The sequence below is a fragment of the Uloborus diversus genome, chromosome 1 (genome assembly GCF_026930045.1).
Source record: "Uloborus diversus isolate 005 chromosome 1, Udiv.v.3.1, whole genome shotgun sequence".
Lineage (NCBI taxonomy): Eukaryota > Metazoa > Arthropoda > Arachnida > Araneae > Uloboridae > Uloborus > Uloborus diversus.
This window is the reverse complement of record NC_072731.1, coordinates 152,569,688-152,589,819: the sequence shown is the minus strand read 5'-3', so window position 1 is coordinate 152,589,819 and position 20,132 is coordinate 152,569,688. Positions and strand designations below refer to the sequence as shown.

General features: G+C 33.9%; 1 protein-coding gene across 1 annotated transcript in view; it reads right to left on the bottom strand.

Moving 5' to 3' along the window:
* Positions 1-20,132, bottom strand: part of LOC129232959 (E3 ubiquitin-protein ligase MYCBP2-like) — a 284,810-nt gene that overhangs the window by 80,782 nt on the left and 183,896 nt on the right. The window contains exons 59-60 of the mRNA XM_054867051.1: positions 18,358-18,557; positions 2,912-3,058 (exon numbers count right to left, since the gene is read on the bottom strand). Of these exons, the coding sequence (XP_054723026.1) occupies positions 2,912-3,058; positions 18,358-18,557 (347 nt within the window). The remainder of the gene's footprint in view (positions 1-2,911; positions 3,059-18,357; positions 18,558-20,132) is intronic.

The following is a 20,132-nucleotide window of genomic DNA, read 5'->3' as shown; positions in this document are numbered from 1 at the left end:
AAGTACGATCACTGGTTGGCATGTTTTCCAAAAATGTATTTATTTATTATTTACTAATATTAAACATAAAATATGCTAGTCCAAGATAGCAGATGGGAAAATAACATTCGACTGCACAAAATATTAAAATATTTACAAGATGCAAAAAGATTGAAATCTCAAACACAAGAAGCAATTTTTCGCGAAGATTGGGTAAGTGCAATGCTGCCATGTTCCAAATATAAGAAAGTGTATTATCTATTAATATTAAATAAAAAATAAGGTAATCTATGGTGGCGTATGTTGAAATAATTTCCGATTGCTAAAAATATCAAATTATTTACAAGATGCAAAAAGATTAAAATCTAAAAACAAGACAAGCAATTTTCCGTGAGGTCCGAGTAAGTGCAATGATGCCGCGGTTCCAAAAATAAGAAAGTTTATTATCTGTTAGAATTAAACATAAAATGAGTTAATCTGAGATGGCGTAAGTCAAAATAACTTCCGATTGCCCAAAATGTCAAGATATTTACAAGATGCAAAAAGATTGAAATCTCAAATACAACAAGCAATTTTTCGCAAAGATCAAGTAAGTGCAATGTTGCCACGGTTTCAAAAATAAGAAAGTGTATTAACTATTAAAATTAAGCATAAAATAAGCTATACTAAGGTGGTGTACATCAAAATAACTTTTGATCGCCAAAAATAGCAAAATATTTACAAGATGCAAAGAGATTGAACTCGCAAACTTGACAAGAAATTTTCGGTGAAATCCGAGTAAGTTTGATGTTGCCCTTACCGTGGTGGCGAAAAAAAAGTACTTTATTATTGATTGAAATCAAACATAAAATAAGCTAATATAAGGTAATGAATGTTAAAATAACTTTTGATTGTCAAAAATATCAAAATATTAACAAGATGCTGAAAGATTGAATTCGCAAACACAGGAAGCTATTTTTTGCGATGCTGCATAATGAACTCAAGTTCAGAAAATTGTACTGATGAAATGTTGTTGAAGAATATTTAAGCACAATTCAATGATTTTCTACTGATTTCAAGCACTAAAAAAACGTTCACATTTTTGAGCAATCATGATTGCTATTTGTTTTTATTTGACCATCCTTGGCGTCTGGTTCCTTTTTCAACCCCACCGTTCACAGCAGGCATGGCTCCTCCGGTTCTGAGCACTGTCCCCCGGAATTTGCTTCTCCTGGTTGGCGGCGTCCATATTCTACACACACTCACACTCATACACAGACACACTCACACACACGTACCTTTACACACATACACTACACACCAACGTGCAAACACACAACTATACACACGTAACCGTCCAACAGGAGGAGCAGGTTTGGGGGGACAGAAGTCGTTTCTAGAAACAATAACTTCAATGAGTAGGGTCCTGTCACAGCGCATGATTACGAGAAACATAATTTGAATTCAAAATTTCAGAATTCAAATTAATTTAATTTTTTCTCATTTATTTTTAATTATTTACTTTTTTTTCACGGTTTTCAAGTTCTTGAAAATGAAATATTTTTTCAACATTTTTCCAATGTTTTTTGAGGGCGTACGAAGACATCATAACTGCTCTCCCAAACCGCTCGATTTGCTGCATTTCCATGCTGCAGTGGTTGAAAGAGGAGTAATGACGTCAATTTGAAGCAAAATAGAAATAATACAGGAAAAACAGGTTGAACAGAAACAAGGCGCTGTGGCCGCGTGTTTGGGCATAACAAACATCAGCACACACTATCTTTTAACGCAATGAAAACTTTTAAAATCTGATTTTTAAGTAAAAACAACTTAAAAGTGGACTAAACGGACTTTACCCTTAAAAATGTACTTTGGCGGGAAAAGAGGACCATTTGGGAACTCCTGTCCATGGGGCTACTGGTGCTTCCAGATATACAGGACCGGATTTGGAAGTGTGAAGGCCCCGGGCAACGAAGGAGTGGAGGCTCCTAATCAGGGTTCGAAAAGACCATCATATTTTCGAAAATATCCGATACTTTGATATATATCCGAATATTTTGATATATAGGTATATATCCAATATTTTCGACCCATGAAAGTTAGGATATTTTGCAAAAATTTTACTGTGGGGGGCCCCTTTGTTGTGGAGGCCCAGGGGCAGTAGCCTCGCCTGTCCTCTCCTAAATCCGGCCCTGCAGATATAGGGAAGCTAGAAGACATTTAGGGAAGATAATATCTGTTTTTTTTTTTTTTCTGGACATAAAAGTGTCAACATTTTTTTTATTATTATTTTTTTAAAGCAATCATGAATTGTTAAAATTATTATCGCTTGACCAAAGTTGATGTTGTTCAGATATCCATGACGACAAGAAGAAGCTAACTCGTTGTTTTATTATTTATTGAGAGGACAAATTCTGTCACCATGGATACAAATCATTTGTGTTCATTCTAAGTCAAAAAAAAATTTATTGTTAAAAAAAGGGGGGGGGGGGTAAATTACGTTTTCTCAGGAAAAAACATCAACATACATGAACTTTAATAGCAAATTTATTGGCTATTTCTATTCCGTTCCATTTTTAGAAACAAGAAACTCAATAAGTAGAGTAATATCGCAATTTGTGATTGCGAAAAACATAATTTGAGTTCAAGATGTCGAAATTCAAATGAATGCTGGATGTCTTAACTTTTTCTTTTTTCGTCTTCTCGCTCAAGTCATTAAAAAAATAACCAATGAGTTTTGACACTCTTGGCAACAAGCCCTCATTTACTTGAACTGGTCTAGTCTATAGAGTTCAACATTGAGTGGTCATGATCGTGCCGCTAGGAGGATTGAAATAAATTAAAGTTAGTTTTCAAACAGCTGGGTTATTCCATCAACGCACATAAAGACAAATATCTTGCACTAACAATTAAAATAGAATTAAAAAATAGTTTTAAAGCAAAATTTACTCACAATGTCATGTTCTTTTTTTTCAGTTTCATCATCTCCATCTTCATCTGGTTTATCAAACGGAGCAGGAGATAATGCAGCAACAAAGCACCACAAGAGATCATGAAGAGACATGGGCTGTGTTACACAACGTAGCAGCCAGTTTAAAGCCTAAAATGAACATTTCATTATATCAATATAAAACTTCTATGAAGCAATAGCAAATACTTCATATCAAGCAGGATTTGATATCATATATTAATGGTCATGAAAGTGAAGAAATACAGAAAAATATCTCAAAACATCAAAAGCCAAAAAAATAAATAGAAATTAACTCAATACAATTCAATCATACTACAACACCTAAGTTTTACGATGTACTATTACTAAAATGCAATTCATTCTAACTATTAAAAATATGCCTTCTAATCTTCTAGAATTAATATGTCTAAGACAATTTTATAAATATAATCTTTCCCACAAATTGCAAATTTTGAAATTCAATCAAGGTTTTATCACAAAACATTTAAAGACATTCAAGTACCTTGCAATAATCAAGTACTACAATTTCATAAGCAGTTAAACTTTTACAGTAAACAACACTTTTTGAAATTTTTAAATGTGAAAACAAGTTTAATTTAATTATTATGTTTTTAAAATTGTAATACCAGTTGCATGAGCCGATAAATGACTTGATCTCACAAACATAAAAAAAAATAAGTGTCTGTTACTTTTAAAATTCCCAATGGGAAATTGGATTTCAACCTTTATAAGTCCCAACAGAAAAGAACTTTAAAGGAACTCCCCCACTCACAAAGTGTCCTCCCATCATTGGTACATGGCCGACAAGCCTGGAATCTTAATTGATTCCGGTCTTAGTCGGCCCAATTCTTCATGCTGAGCAAGTTTGCGTACTGGACACACCATAAAAATTAAGTTTGTAGCAGGAGAAAAAAGTTTTCCCCACCTGTACCTCATGCAATTTACATCCAGCCACGCCCAAACACATTCTTAGTTGCATAGCAGTGAAAAAAACGAAACTTTTTACTGATTCTAGACTTCTTAAATGTTTTTCATGTTTTTGATATCATATAATTTTAGAATTTTTTTTTGTGTGTGTGTGCTTTTTTATATTGTACTTAGAGTTTAGATGTTCTGTGTTTTTTTATTCTTGTAGCTGTACTTTGGCTTCTCCACAGTTCCATGTCCATTTTTTGTGTCTTAAACGCATGGGATGATAAAAAATAAAAAATATATAATTAAATTTTTCCTAATAAACCTAAACTATTCCCTTTATTTTACAATAGTCTTCTTGATTGTAAGTTCCTATTAGAAATTAACATACATTTATAATTGAACCCAAGAAAGCTGGGCTGCATTTTTTCTAATTCATTCGTGGTTCTGAATCACATATGATTTGATGAGTATACATGAAATAGAACAACAGCAATTTAAAATTCCACGTGCAATACAGATAGGGTGTCACGGCCAGATAAATTCAGAAGAGGGCGCCGTTGCGGTAAAGTATTGTAAAGTGTTATTGGCAACGGCATGAGATAAAAACAGATGATTGCAGCATTCGAAAGTTGGTTGTTTCAGATGTGTTTTAAAGGCGCAAGCCTAATTTTTAACTAGTTCCTTTTAATGCAAGGTTCAAAGAAGAGTTACTAGACTTGTAAGGGGACTTACAGATTTTGACTATGATAGCAGACTTAATAGGCTTAATATGTATATAGTACAGTAAAATTAGGCCAAAAAATGACCAAACCTAAACATCCAAAAAAAAAGTTGAAATCTGTTGCAAATTTGCAAATTACTTCTTAACCTTCCAGCAATAAGGGGAAAAAAGTCCCAGCACTTTGCGTGTCCAATTTTTCGCGAAAGGGGGAGGGGGGACAAAATAATCCCCTTCTTAAATAAAAATAATTTCTATTACTTAAAAAAAAATACTCAAAACTCGCACAGGGTTCATACTCTATTTAGATGAAAGAATTCCATGACTTTTCCAAGACTTTTTCATGACTTCAATGAAAGTTTTCATGACCTTGCTACACAAAGAGAATAGCACTATTCAATCTCAAAACTTACTAATTTTTGGAAATGAGCATTAACAAAACATCTACATGAATGCCACAGCCTCAATGAAGCACTTACTTGTAATGGAAAAAATATAAGTGTACAATTAAAAAACTAAACTATTCTTATTTGTCTTCATCATATAAATTTAAGTAACGTAAAAATGAAGTGAAACGAACATGATGCTTAAATATGTAACTTTTTTTTTATAAACAGGCAGAATGATATTGAATGCGACAAAGGTTGAATGAGTAAGTCATCACTAAGTTTCAATACATTTGCTTCAAAAGTTGCCTTTTAGTGTCAACAGAACATTTAATCATCTACGTAACTCGACAGTATTTTGGTTCTTTAAAATAAAGCCGCATAGTTTAGTTCCTTAAGTTTCTAAACCAGATCTTTTTTGATTCATTACTGAATGGTTTTTTCAATCTTCTCATTTAAAGTATACTTGTTTTGTTTACTTATTTGCACATTTTCAAATGCATATAAATTAATACGTTCAGAAATTCCAGAACAAGTTAGATTGACATTGAGCGTAGCAGTGGGTCGCATAGATTAGTTTTGCGGGCCGTATGTTGGGCACTACTCTTTTCAAGTATTAGAATTCCTCTTTTTCTGCATTCTATCGCCTGACTAAAATTCTTTATTTTCTAAAATCTTCAATAAATTAAGGTCAACTCTGATAAATTTAATAATAAAGTTTTTACAAGTGATGGAACCTAACTCGGATGCAATAAATTTGCCTTTTTTGAGTGGGCGTGGCAAAACCAAGAACGTGCAAGTTCGCTACTACAGAATATGAAACATAAGAAGTGTTGAAAATAACAATTTATTCGAAATCAGTGATGTCCAAGCAGAAAAATCACATCTCAAAAAAAGGCAAGCGGCTGCGACAGAAGTGGATGCAATGAGATTTTAAAATTCAGATATGATTTTGGGATCGTTCAGTTTTCCACTTTAAATAGCATTTATGCGCTACAGTGTTAAATCACTTCAGATTTCTAATGCTCTTTTAGTTACTGTTACTTTCTCTTTGTCCGGGACATTTTTCCATGACTTGAAATAAATTTCCATGACTTTCAATGAAAATTTCAATTTTCCATGACTTTTCCAGGTCTGAAATTTGCTTATTTTTTTCCCATGACTTTCCAGGATTTCCATGACCCGTACGAACCCTGCTCGCAGAAACCACTATGTAATAGTAAAATAATAAACTCTCACAGAAAAAAAATCTAATTAACTGGAGAGCACAGACGGGGGGAGGGGGGGTCCATGGTGCAAATTGCGTCATTGGAATTTTTAATGCAGTTTTTTCAAGGGGTATTTCTTTCTTTTTAGAGGGCTTTTATTCTGGATGGGTAATCCGTCACACTTACCTCACTGTTAAGGGGTGCGCTATCACTTGGGGGAAGGGGACCCTGAATTTGCATTCTAAAATCAACCATTGCTCTGAAGTTCACAAAAAAATTTACTGATTTTAAACTTTTCTGAAGTACAAAATGCCACACAATGATATAGTAATGTCAGAAGGATAATTCTAGAAGATCTAAACGAGCTCAGTAACCAATTTATTTGTGACTGGAGTTATTAAATTGCTTAGAGCGCTGGAGTGATATCGAAAGCAAAATCCCTGTGCAGCATAAAAAAAAGTTCAAATTGACTAAAGTTTCCCTCCTCCTTCTTAATTAATTTACTTCAACTTTTCAATAATCTTTTGCCATCACTGTAAGGGGGATAAACCGAAATTGCCAATAGTGAGACGGGCAATGCTGCAACTCTGCACCCTCTAAGTCGGTGGAGGTTCTCATTTGCAAACACCAAGCTGCCTCTCTTTTATGCAGCTGGTTATGTTAACTATGCTAAATATGCACACATATACTTGCAGCACTATCTGAAACTTTTGAGTACATTATGCGATAAAAAAAATTTGATCACATCAAACATCAGCTATCCAACGATCCAACGCAGTGACAAATTTTGGTGGTCCAGAACCTGTAGTGATCTAACGATGGAACAAATCTTGATGAGAGATATGAGCAATACAACAGTAGAATTCTAAATATTAACATCTTTTGTCTCCCAGTTTAGAGATTACAATCCGTTTCTAAAGACACCTGAAGTTTCTTCCTCTTATGGGTACTGACTCAAGTTGGTAGTGGTACTGCTCGCTGATACTGGTTGGTAGCTGATAATAAGGCAAATTGTGATGAGGCCTTTAACGTTGAGGTAGTAACATAAAATGATATTGAAGGCAAAATATTTAGTGGCATTTCTTCGTAAAGGAAGTGTGCAGTTAAGTCTCTAGCTTCTGTTACGAGAGTAGTTACTATCGGTAAAGATGTGTAAACCCAAACCATCTTTTACACCGATTGGTATGTACAGTAAGGATGGAATAACAAATTGCTAAAAACTTTCAGTACGAGTTATGCACTGGCCCTATATCAGTATTCGATGAATCAGGTTTTATAAGGAAAGAAATCTTGAATTTATTGCCTGAAGCAAAAGATCCATCCACCATCACAAATCAAACAGCTGGTGTCATTTATGTTATAGATGGAAGACACCTTCTCCATCAGGTTTTTTCGGTAATGATTTGCAAGATTCAAGGAAATGTTCCAGATGCGCAGTGCATATGCAGGCCAACCTTATGAAAAGAAAAAACGGGAGATCCAGTCAAAGCTTTAAGGGAGAAAAAGGGAGATTTTAAAAGATGCTATAATAAGTAAAAAACACTGTTATAACAAGTATTTATTTAATTTTTTCATGAAAGAGAATTCACTCGTAAATTCGCTCTTTTTGTTTGTAGATATTTCTTTTTTTCAGACATCGCTAAAGATTGAATGTTAAACTACAACGCACGCTGTAGATCGAGATGAAAACACGCGGCGCAGTTAGCATGCGTCTGAAAACTGAACGATACCGCGAAAACGGCAACGGGGCATGCGTGAGATAGAAGTGAAAGTGCGAACATAGAGTTAAACCGAAATACCATCTCCGGAAGCTTTTAGGTCGACACTCCGAACGCACCCATCGGATGTTTGCCGCTCACCTTGCGTTCGACGAACCTCACCGGTCGATCGGTAAGTAACCGGTTACTAACCGCAGCGTTCTATGATCAACCGGTTACCGCATCCGTTACCATTCTAAGCAGTTGATTGGTTGATTGGAGCACGTGATCATTAGCTGTCACGTGAATAACTAACCGGTCGTGCTCGTTGAACGGAGCTCACTGAGCAGTGCGGGTTTGCTCTGCTAGCCACGCCATCTATTAGGGCTGTGAGCAACTATTTTAAGGAAGAAAATTAAGTTTAACAAAAAAAAAAAGAAAAGAAAAAAACCCGAAAAATAAAAAAACGGGAGAAATGGATACTCAAACGTACAACCGGGAGAATGGAGTAAAAAACGGGAGAGTTGGCAGGTCTGCATATGTCACTTGAAAATATGGGAAAGTTAGTGTCATTTTTGATGGGTACAAAGGAGGAGACACCACAAAAATATCATCTGTGTCCTATTACCACAGCCAAGCCTTCTGCTCTATAAGACTTTCTGCGCCTCAAATCTTGTGCTTGCCCTGAGGGGTTCATTGGATAAAGTGAATGTTTGAAAAGACTGAAAGTGGACTGAAGTGCTCAACTATATGCAAAAACTGTGTTAGACATAGCTGCAACTATAACGATTTTGCTGAGGACCTAGATTCAAAAAAAGATCTTGATAACGAAGACTTTTTGTTACAAGCTTAGGAGAAATCATTTGAAAGCAAAAAAGGGTTCAGCGTAATTTTTCTGACCATTTAATCAAATGTGCCATCAGAGATAGGGGGGGGGGGGTAATCTTTTAGTATATAATTTCGTTTCGGGAGGTGAGCTACTGTTCTTATGGGGTGGACAGTCCTGATTTAATGCATTTTAGATTTGCATGAAATAATACTTCTACTTGAAATGGAAGGGGGGGGGGATTGAGGTATTATTTTATTTGGCACAGGGGGTAGCTGTAGCTTTGGGAGGAGGTGCACCATCGCACTTGGAAGATGGACACACTTGATTTCTAACTTTAACTTTGCATAAAATAATATTTCCGTATAAAATGTATGGAGGGGGGGGGGTTCCGGGGGTACTGCTTCGTTTTACAGGGATAGGGGGGCTCTGTAGCATTGGTGGGTTATGCCATTCCTCTTGGGGGGCAAACATCTTTAATTTCATGCTTTTAAATTTAGTATGACATAATACTCTCACTTAAAATTTACTCTAAAAATTCCGGAAAAATACCCAAAACAGTAGGGTCAGGTGGGGTGAAATGGGTCATGGGGTGAAATGGGTCATGCTGTGTATTTTTATTAATAAAAATTTTTGGTCTGGCTAAATTTTTCTCAAACTTTACACAAGTTATGAGGGGCTTTTTGGCTACAATTCTGATTTTTTAAAAGTTTCTGTGTAAATTGCTGGGAGCACTACACTGACATTTTGTTTCTCAAGTCACATGTGAATTTTTAGGAAGCCTGACAAACTTCTTAAAATCTTGCTATACATTTTTTTTCAATTGAAATTCTCAAGTGTTATCAGTTAGAACAGACTTTCATCTACAATTTGCAAAAAACAGGTAGAAAAAGTATCAATTCTTCCTTTTTTTGTTGCTATTTTCATGTGGTGGGGTGAAATGGGGCATAGTTAGGCTTAGCGAATTTTAATTCGTAATGAGAGTAAATTGACTTTCAAATTCATAAATAGGTCTTAAACAGAAATTTAGAAGATTTTTATATGTAACAAAAATAAAGTATGTATTATTAATGTGTAGAATTCAAAAGCTGAACTTGCCATCCATATTTACAACCTATTACCTACCTACTCTTTCCTAATCCAAATTTTTTATTTATTCAATGAAAATGCCTGGGGTGTATGTAAGAAAAAGGGAAAAGAAAAATTCAGACTATGATTTAGAGGCTGCACTAATTTTAAGTTGAAGGTGATTTAGCAATTCCTGCAGCTGCAAGGAAATATAATATGCCAAGAGAAACATCGAGGAGATAGGTCTCCGGCGCACAAAGTCGAAAAGGTTGGTTAGAGGTACAACGCTAAGTGAAGAAGAAAAATGTATTGCTTCAACTCTACAAAGTGCGATTCCCCATTTGATAGAAAGATACAATCATTGTTGCTAAGGTATTTATAAAGACTATTTCTGAAAAATGCAATTGTGGCACTCTTGGCATAGAGTGAGCCAGGAATTTTGAAAAAAGATCGGCATGCCACTTATGTAAGAGAAAGCAAGAATTGCTCACGAAAGCAAGAGCCTGGACATCTTCTAAAAAGCAGCAACCGAATGAAACCCAACTCTTGGATGAAGAAATGTCTGAGTTACTTATGCAAGAACCAACACCTGGGAAATGGGTTCATGTCTAATACACGGGCAAGAAATCATCAAAAGAATTTTTTGATCACTTGACATAAAATTAATGACCAAGATTACAACAGCGTAAATTTTCTACAAAAAGCCAACTCAGGCAAATACTACATCTTTCCTGGGTAGGAAGATACATTGTTTCTAGATGCCAAATTCTGAAGACATTGAATGAGCAGAATTCAATTGTTGCGGACATTATACTTTTGAGTTTTAGTTCAAAATATTTTGGTGTTGAATGTGTTAAAATAAATAAATAGTTCTTTGGAAACAATTTCTCTCAGCTATTGTACGTGTTTTGGTAATAATTTCTTAGTTATTGTATGTTTCTATTGCAATGACCCATTTCACCCCATTAAAACCCATTTCACCCCACCGTGGGGTGGAATGGGTCAGATACTTTAATTGCAATTTTCAGATTGTCAATGACAACAAATTTCAATGAGAAGCAGCTTAAATTAAAGGGGAAGAATCAGATGTAAAGAAGAAATTTTGAAAAAAGTACAAAAAAAAGTTTATGGGTTTGCAAATGGCATCATTTTAAAAAATAGACAAAATCTGCCCCATTTCACCCCACCTGACCCTAATATTTAGATGCCCCCCATTCCGAAACCCGACGCACATTGGGGTGGGACTTTTTACCTGTTCTTATTGGGAGGGTAATAAACAATTTGCAATAAGGTTTTTATCTTGAATGTTTGGGTCCGACCCCTTTTTTACTGTACTAATAGTAGGGTGGGTCAAAAAAAAATTTTTTTTTTTTTTTCAAAATGTTGAGAGGCAGGGGATTAAAAAGGTGCTCAATGGTCTCAAACTAACATGTGCGAAATTTTATTCCATTCTGATAAGTCTTTTTGCCTCTAAATTGAGTTTGCAGTTTGGATTTCCTTACTTAAACAGGATACGTTCCATGTAAGATTGCAATAGGAATAAATGTTACTTTGTTTACAGAAACAAGTGATGAAACTTTCAATTTGCACCTAGTTTAAATTCACACTTGCCATTTTAGGCGTTAGAATCGGCTGAAATGTGTGAATTAGGTGAAATGCTCCCTGTCTACTGTGCAACATAAATGAGTAAGAAACGCTAAAAATCTACCTCTTGAAATGCAGCAACAATCTTTTGAAATCCTACCTGAAAATAACTAAGAAAATAACTAGGTTCATTTCACCAAGCTAGTAAATTGCTATTTGACACTGCATCTCGCAAATGCAAAGATATTAACAACTACATTTGTCCGGGGAAGGGGGGGGGGGGGAACTAAAGAAGTTTTCACTTCTAAAAAAAAACCCTGCAGAAAATTGCAGCTTCAGCCTCAAGAAGAAAGTGAAGACAGTTTTAGTATCATTACTTCATCGCATCTCTTCTATCGGATATGGACAGTGAAGATCAGGGGCGTGCTTAGAGTTTTAGCGGCCCTGTGCAAAATTTTGTTTGAATAGTCAATAAATAATCTTTTTTGCTTATTCTCTTCTAAAACATCATTTCATTAGCCTTTTTTTTTTTTTTTTTTTTTTTTGAGGAACAGGGGCGGCCATAAGGAGGGATGGTTTGTTTCAGGCGAAAAAGAACTGTTTACTATGCCTGCCATGCCATACACACAGGTTATTGAAAGGCAGGGGTCCACCAGGGAGGCTCATGGCGCAGACTGTGACATTAAAATTTTTTAAAATGGTAGATTTTACAGATTTTTGACCTTTATTCTTTTTTGGTGGGGAGCGGGGCTCTCGCTCAGGGGGGGGGGGGGATCAGCCTATGGGAATGGGCACCCCTGTGGAAGGGCAGTTAAAATGTACGTAAGTTTCAACTACATTGTGCAAAAAGAGAAGCATTAATAAAGATCCAACTGGAGTCCCGGAAACTTATGCCAAAACTTGATAATAAGGATTTTCAAGCTATTTTAAGATGAATATTTTTAATTTTGAAAATTAATGATTATCAGAAACGTTTTTGCAAATAAATGATTAATACTTGGACAACCTTAAGTTGTTATATATATTTGTAATTTTCTTTTCCAGTTTTTTTTTTTTATGAAAATAGACTTTTTTCCTTAAATAAAGGTTTTAAAAACTCAATCCGGAGGCATAAAATGAACTCCTAATCAAATGAAATTTTATATATAACCTTAAAACATCATTTGGCACCTTTTTCTTGCCCAGCCTGATGGAAATGGAAAACTTTTTTTTTACCATAGAACGATGACCCACCCTAATGTATACAGCCTGGAGCAAAGGAGAGTCCGAGGGGACATGATTAAGTTGTTTAAATTTATCAAAATGAAAAATGTAAACCGGTTAAATTTTTGCACGGAAAGCAGGACGAGGGGTCATTGTTTTAAGCTATTCAAATCTCAGGCTAACATGGAAATTAGGAAAAAATACTTCTTTAGTAGGGTTGTGGGCACTTGGAACAGCTTACCGGAAGAGGCGGTAATGAGCAAGGGGTGGATAGCTTTAAGAGGGCCATTCATCTTCATTGGGGACTTATAAACTGACTAGGATCAGCCTAGCTGGGCCCAGAGCCTGTTGCTGGTCGTCACATTTGTATTTGTCAATAATTTTTTAACTTTACTTACCTTCAGTGGCAGCCCTAGGTTTTGCAGGGCCCTGGGCGAAGTCTTATTGTGGGGTCCCCATTAAAAAAATATTAATGACCGTATTTTTATAGGGATGTCCATTGCAAGAGTAATGTCACCCCCCCCCCCACTATAAATGAGACCCTTCAAAAAGGTGACAAAAAATCCCTAAGAATAGCCTCTTTAAGATTTCAACGCCTCAGTTTCAGCCATGCCTTCCACCTGGTGTGCACCCCTGTTAATTTATAAATAAAACGACTGCATATTGATTCAATTTAATACAAATTTTCCCTAATTAATATTAACTTAACATTTTTTTGGATATAATCCCCACATGTATAAATTTTATCAGTGACCTTGGAGGGAAAAGAGCATCAGGAGATTGGTTCAATGATCATCTTAAATCTGGCATAAAATATCCATTGTCTGAGGGGGTCCAGGGGTTTCTTTTTCCCCCCGGAAAATTTTTTGAAAAAAAGATATAAAATTCTGCGTTTTGAGACCTTAGAAAGCATAGGTCAAATTACAAACTATCAGGAAAAAATAGGCAAACTAAAACCTTTAATAAGTTTCACGCTCTTTTGCAAATGAAGAAAATGGAAAATAAGAATTTTCTTTGGTTCGACAAATCGTTGACATTGATAGACAGAGAGATGAGAAAAGACAACTCAACGTCACTTATTGGCATCGCCTTTTGGTAAAGTTGATCTTTTCCAAACCCAAAGACAAACAAAATTATCACTAGTAAAAATGCATTAAACTCTTAAAAGAAATGTTGTGGAGAATTAGAAGATAGGTAACGAGAGAGTAACATCCCTGTCATTCAAACAATTTACAGTAGTTTACACTAGATAATAAATAAAATTGTTGAAGCACTTTTTAAGTAGACTCAAAGACTTATTTATTTTCAAAGACTCTAGAAACATTAAACAACAGAAAAACTTCCAAAAAAACTGAATTTAAAATCAAATAATCAAGAAGATATGAAACGTGTGTGTGTGTGTGAAAGAGAGAGACAGACAAAAACGTGAGAACCATGATTTATACATTTTCGCAAGGAGCTGAACGTGGCACTCTGTTTGGTATTTCCCCTTCCTCTCACATTCGTTAGAAATGTCAAAATACAAAGTTTGTAACCACATTTTCCAAATGTTCAAGGTTTTCAAAGACTTAAAAATGAAAGTTTTTTTGTTTTTTTTTCAAACTCTATAGCTGAACTGGGTTTCTAAGCTATAACATGTGCAGCTAATAAATAAATCCAGGCCTGCTAACAACAATACAATAATTTAGAGACAAGTGCGGTAGAAGAGTGGGGAGTCAGAAGGAATAGGACAGTTGCAGGGACTGATTTACGGCGGGGCATTCGGGGCCCGGGGCAACAAATTTCTGTCATCATTGTTTTGTTTCGTTTTTTTTTTTTTTTTTTTTTTTTTTTTTTGAGCAAAAAGACAGTGCAAAAAGACAGAAAAAAACTCCAAAACAGTTTTATGATGGACAATGAGAAGAAGTCATATTAATCTCTAAGCAAAGTCTCAAGGTTTCCTGTTTTTATGTAATCTGTGATAATTTGATTACAAAACTAAAATTCAGGATGTCAGCCTATGATGGCATATTAAAGAAATTTTCTTGCTTGTTTGAATGCGACAAGCAAAATATTCGACAAAGTGCAAAAGATCTTTAAAAATCTTACTTCTGTGATTTGGAGGAATCTTTTCCTGATGAATTTATTCATATTAGTTCAATAATCGGAAGAAAGTTTAATCACCGAAAAGTTTTAAAAAATCCATAAACTTGGTAAATGGATACTAATTGCAATGTAGATACAGCACTGAAATTATTTTTGACTTAGCCAATCTCCAATTGTAAAAGAGAACGATCATTTTCGTTATTGAAAAGAACTAAGTGTCCTTTGCGTACTCTCATTTCTGATAGTAAATTATCTTCATTAGCTCTATTATCAATAGAAGGAAGTTTGACCGCAAAATTGGTTATAAGGACATTATAGATGAATTTGCTACAAGAAAACAAAGGAGAAAACAAAGAAATGCAGAAAGCACGTTATGATTTACCTTAACCATCATGTGCGACAGTAAAAAAATTTCATACATGAAAATTAGGAATTTATTTTAGATTTATATTAAATGATTTCTTTGCAAAACATCTTAATTGTTAACTTTTTTGCGTATGAAATCGATATTTTAAAGTTTTTTCTATCAAAATAATGTCTAAAAATTACTTTCATGTTTTTTTTTTGGGGGGGGGGGGGGGGACCATATTTGTCAGTGCCCCGGGGCACCCAGGTGGGTAAATCGGTCCTTGGACAGTTGCATTAATAGGCCAAAGAAAAATGAAAAAAATTAATTTCTAGCTAGTTCAGTAGTTGTAGCAGCTTTAGACTCTTGCTTGACTTTACTCTGCATCTGCAACATCTACTAGATAAGAGAGAAATAATGTTTCATGCTTTATTTTAGCATATAAATGCAGTTGTCCAGGCCCGGTTCTATGTACCCGCAGACCCTACAGTGAGGGGGGGGGGCACGCCATGAAAAGGCAACCGCAGGGTTGTCCTATTTTGTCCACCCCGGAAAAAACCTGGAAAAAAACGTCCCGGACAAAATTTCATTTTGTCCCCTTCATCAGTAAACTGAAAGTTTTGAGTTAAAAATTTGAAGTTTGAAAATCATAAATAATTATATAGATTTTTCCTATTCAAGTAATATTTTAATATAAAAATAGCATACAACATAAATATGTGTATAAACAGTCGAGTGTAAAATATTTTAAAGTGAAAATAAAAAAGTAAAATTAGTTGCAGTTTATGTAAGTGTGTTAATAAATAAAATGAGTGCTAAAATAAATTATAACGCATGTAATAGCATTTATAAAACAAGCACATCAGCTGTAAATTTTAAGATGTTTCTCTGTGATATGGAGATTTATTGCCCATAAAAAGTGCATTTATAAAATTAAAAAGTAGAAATAAAAAGTTTTTAAAGGTTGGAGTTTCAAAACATTAAAAACATATTTAAAAAAACTACTTGATATTAATGAAAAAAATGTTGGCATGAAGTGAAATCTGTTCTTGCAATACAAATACAAATGTGATGATCAGCAACGGGCTCTGACTAGGCAGTTCCTAGTCAATTTATTAGTCCCCAATGAAAATTAATGGCCCTTTTTAAAGCTATATATCCTCTTGCCTATTATAGCCTCTTCCAGTACACTGTTCTGAGTACACACAACCCTACTAAAGTAGTATTTTTTAAAAATTTGTATGACATTAACATATTTATAAAATATGCCGAGTACATTTTTTTTACTATGGGATGACATCAATAAAAACTCGAAAAATATAAGTTATAAAATATTTTTAGACTATAAATCTTTGTTTTGTATGTATGTCTCTAAGCATTTCATTTGACTTTCCCATCGAGTTTATTTTCTACTATTACATATAATATTCAAATCATGCCCAATAGCTTATTCACATTGTTAAATTTTATTACTTTTAAGCAAATTATGATCTAAAATTAGCTGCACCAACGTGTAATTAAAAATTTTTTTATGAAATTCTAAAGCTAAAAAAATTTTAAATTAGATTTATGAAATTCTAAAGCTAATGATTCTATTTTAATTAAATGATTAATTTATAATAGAAAATGTATTAGAATAATATACTAATATAAAAACACCATATCAATAAATTTATGTATGTATAGTCAGTTAATTTTTCATTTCGTCCAGTTTTGTCCATTTTGTCCAGTTCCTTCTGGCGTCTTGGACTTATTACAAAAAAGTGGACAAAATAGCAACCTTGCTCAACGGTCCAAGAAATTGAAACAAAAAAATTGAAAAAACTAGCACCAAGATTTTTATTAACTTTGCAAATATAAACTGCTGACCTCTGGGGAGTAACCCTAAGATTTGATTGCAAGGGAACCAAAATGCCCAAAATTTATAGATCCGGTCCTGCAGCTGTCCCACCTCTCCCGCAGTCTAATTCTTCCTGACTCTCACTCTCCCATAATTATTGTAATTATTAAACAAGTTTACCTGTTTAAAGTAAATAAACCTTTCAGGAAAAAAAATTAGAAAATTATAAAAAGGAAACACAAAATGAACGTAAAAACATCATATAAAACATTACTATAACTATAACTTAATAAGGAAATGTTTTTAATGCAGTCATGTAAAAATCTCCCAGATATGGTCGCATTTTTCACAGACCGTTGCCCATCTTCTGGAGCAAAGGTTGAGAATCCCTGTTTTAGAAGACATCTAATGGTCAAGTTTCTCTCAAAGCAAAAACAAAAATATTCCCCTCCCACCCCACCTCCCCCGAAAACAGCATCTAGGATTAATCTTCAGGGCCGACGAGAGGCCCTGTCAGCCTGAACCTTGAGGGGCGGGGGTGCACATTGGAGTTGTATTAGTACATAAGTGAAGGGGGCCAGCCGGCTCTCCACGGACCCTGTTCGTCCTTGTTTTGCACTTATAATGGGGCCTCACGTTCAACAGAGCTTTTAATTAGGTCAAACTTGTTCTAAAAAGACATAAAAAATTGGGAAAAAAAGTTTTAAATACAAGTTAGCGCGGGGGCCCTGTGCCGCCGCATGGACTGCACGGCCCTGGAGCCGACCCTGCTTACCTCATAGTGTTTTCTAACTTATTCGAATTCTACAATTCACATAGGGTTAGCATAGTTGACAAATGCCGAACCTGGACATTTTTAATGAGGGGGGGGGAGGTTTACCAGTAAAAAAACTGGAGTGCGAAAGTAAAGCATATTATCTACAAACATGAGTGTTTGAGATAGCTGAAGAAACATGTTTTGGATTCCATACAAACAGTAGGAAAATGTTGTATTTTGATGGGATTTTTATTTTATTTTTATTTATTTATTTTTTTATTTATTTTTTACTCTTTATTTTCAGCGGAAACCAAATAAGCAAGTTTGTATGATAAAGTTAAAGTGTATGACAAAAATCCAAAAAATAAAAAATTGCACTATAAAACATTTGTAATATGATCAAAATATTGTACAAATTATCATACTTAATTTACTTATTTTTTCAAAAAAACATTGAAAATTTTACAAAAATTCTATCAACAACTTTTTATGCTATTATATGATAGTCTAAGAAGTAATTCATTTTTAGCTTTTTAGCTAGCATACAGAATAAAATTTCGCTGTGTGATAAACTTTTTTAAAAATCAGTTTTGGATAATCTTCAAACTTGGACATTTTCCAATCCGGACATCAAAAGAGGCATCAGATTTGGCATCGGAAGAGAATTTGAAGTCTGGTAAAAATTTAAATTTAGATGGGGTATTTTATAGAAACAGTCAAATTTGTGTACACTTAAAACATTAATGATACATTCTTTTCAAAATATTGTGACAATATTGTAGAAGAAGAGTTTACCTGCAAAGCATAAACACGGCAAGCAGCCTTTCTTAGGGCTTGTTTCATTGCGAGTTGTAAGCTCTCCAAATCATGTCGTTGTAGTAAAAATACCATTACCGGCCTATGTAAAGGAAATTCTGATCCTGGCCTCTCCATCAATAAGGAAACAAGTTTCGTTAAAGCGGCTGATGGCTGACAGAGAAATGAAGTACTAGTATCTACTTGAAATTCAACAGAATGACAAAATTAGAAACAAAATTCATTTTTATTACAAGAATAAAAATTCAAATGGTAATAATTATAAGGTTACTACACTTGCTTCAAATTTTGTTCATTAATAAACTTAAAATATAAATAATCAAAATTACAAAAAAAAACTACTAAAATTGTATATGAAAAAATATACATAAATTCTAAAACTGATTTAAAAAGAAAAGCATTATAAAAATAATAGCAATCATATAAGTTGGTGTACTTCTGCAATTTACAAAAGAAGTCTTGTAAAAATTAAATTGATTTATGAAAAATTAATTCCAATTAAAAAAAAAAGAATTTCCATGCTGCTAATGAATTTTTTAAAAATTCTATGTTAAGAACTGTATAAAACAATTTAAACTGCTTGAAGACAAGCCATCAGTCATAAGAACAGCATTTTAAAATATTCAAAATTTTTACACATGCAAGGTTGTCAACATTTTTTCAGAAACTTCACAAGCAATAACTTAAAATGTAAGGAGTTGCTGAGACTCAGAAGCAACATGAAAGGTTAGAAATTTATAGCTTTAGCTTACTTTTATTAGGAAAAAAATTAAATGTAAAACTATTCATAAAGTTCTAGAATACGTCAGGAATAAATACAAAACAGATTGCAAAAACAAAATATATAGTTGCATTATATAATTAAAATTAATTCCTCTCCCCCTAACCTGGAAAAAAATTATAAAATTACTAAGAACTATAAAATGTTCAACTTCACTACAGACTTAAAACAATGCATGCTTGCAATCCAATCCAGCATTTTTGTATAATAAAAACAATACACATTCAGGCTAGTCTGTAAAAGAAATCCAAATTATAACATTCCACAAAGATGTTTTGGAGAACCAACTCATCCTGAGGCCAATATGGAAAAGAACTTCTGATCCTAATACCCTCAAATCCTAAATCTAAAAGTAATCTTGTAAATTGCACATGGTTTCTGCTAGTTACAAAATCGAAAAAAGATATTCAAGCAAATATTCAAACATGTTTTATCATTGCATATTTCATTTAAACCAACTTAAATAATAACAGTACATTTAGAGTATACTCAAGATTTAAACAAAAAGCAGTCCATCTAAGTTTCAATTTCTAATGCAATAAACAATATAAGTTCAACAGGAAAGAGAGAGGTCAACTCAAAAGCACAACTTTTTTTCTGAAATGAATACAATTATGAATTAAAACATTAGGCTCATTGAAAACTGTAGTAAAGAGAGAAGATGAGCAGCAACAAAATTTAGTCCATGGGGAAGATATTTCAGATCACAGTTTTAACAAATGTATATCCATCTTAAAAACAGCAAGACAGGGTTCACACTCACTTCGGATATAAAAAATTCCATGACTTTTCCAAGACTTTTTCATTACTTCATAAAAAATTTCATGACCTTGTTACACAAAGAGAATAGTACTAATTTAATGTCTAACTTTCCTATTATTTCTATGTATTAACTGACTAAAGTCTTTATTTTCTAAAGCCTTCAACAAATTAAGATAAACTCTGATTAATTTAATGCTTTTTTTACAAGTGA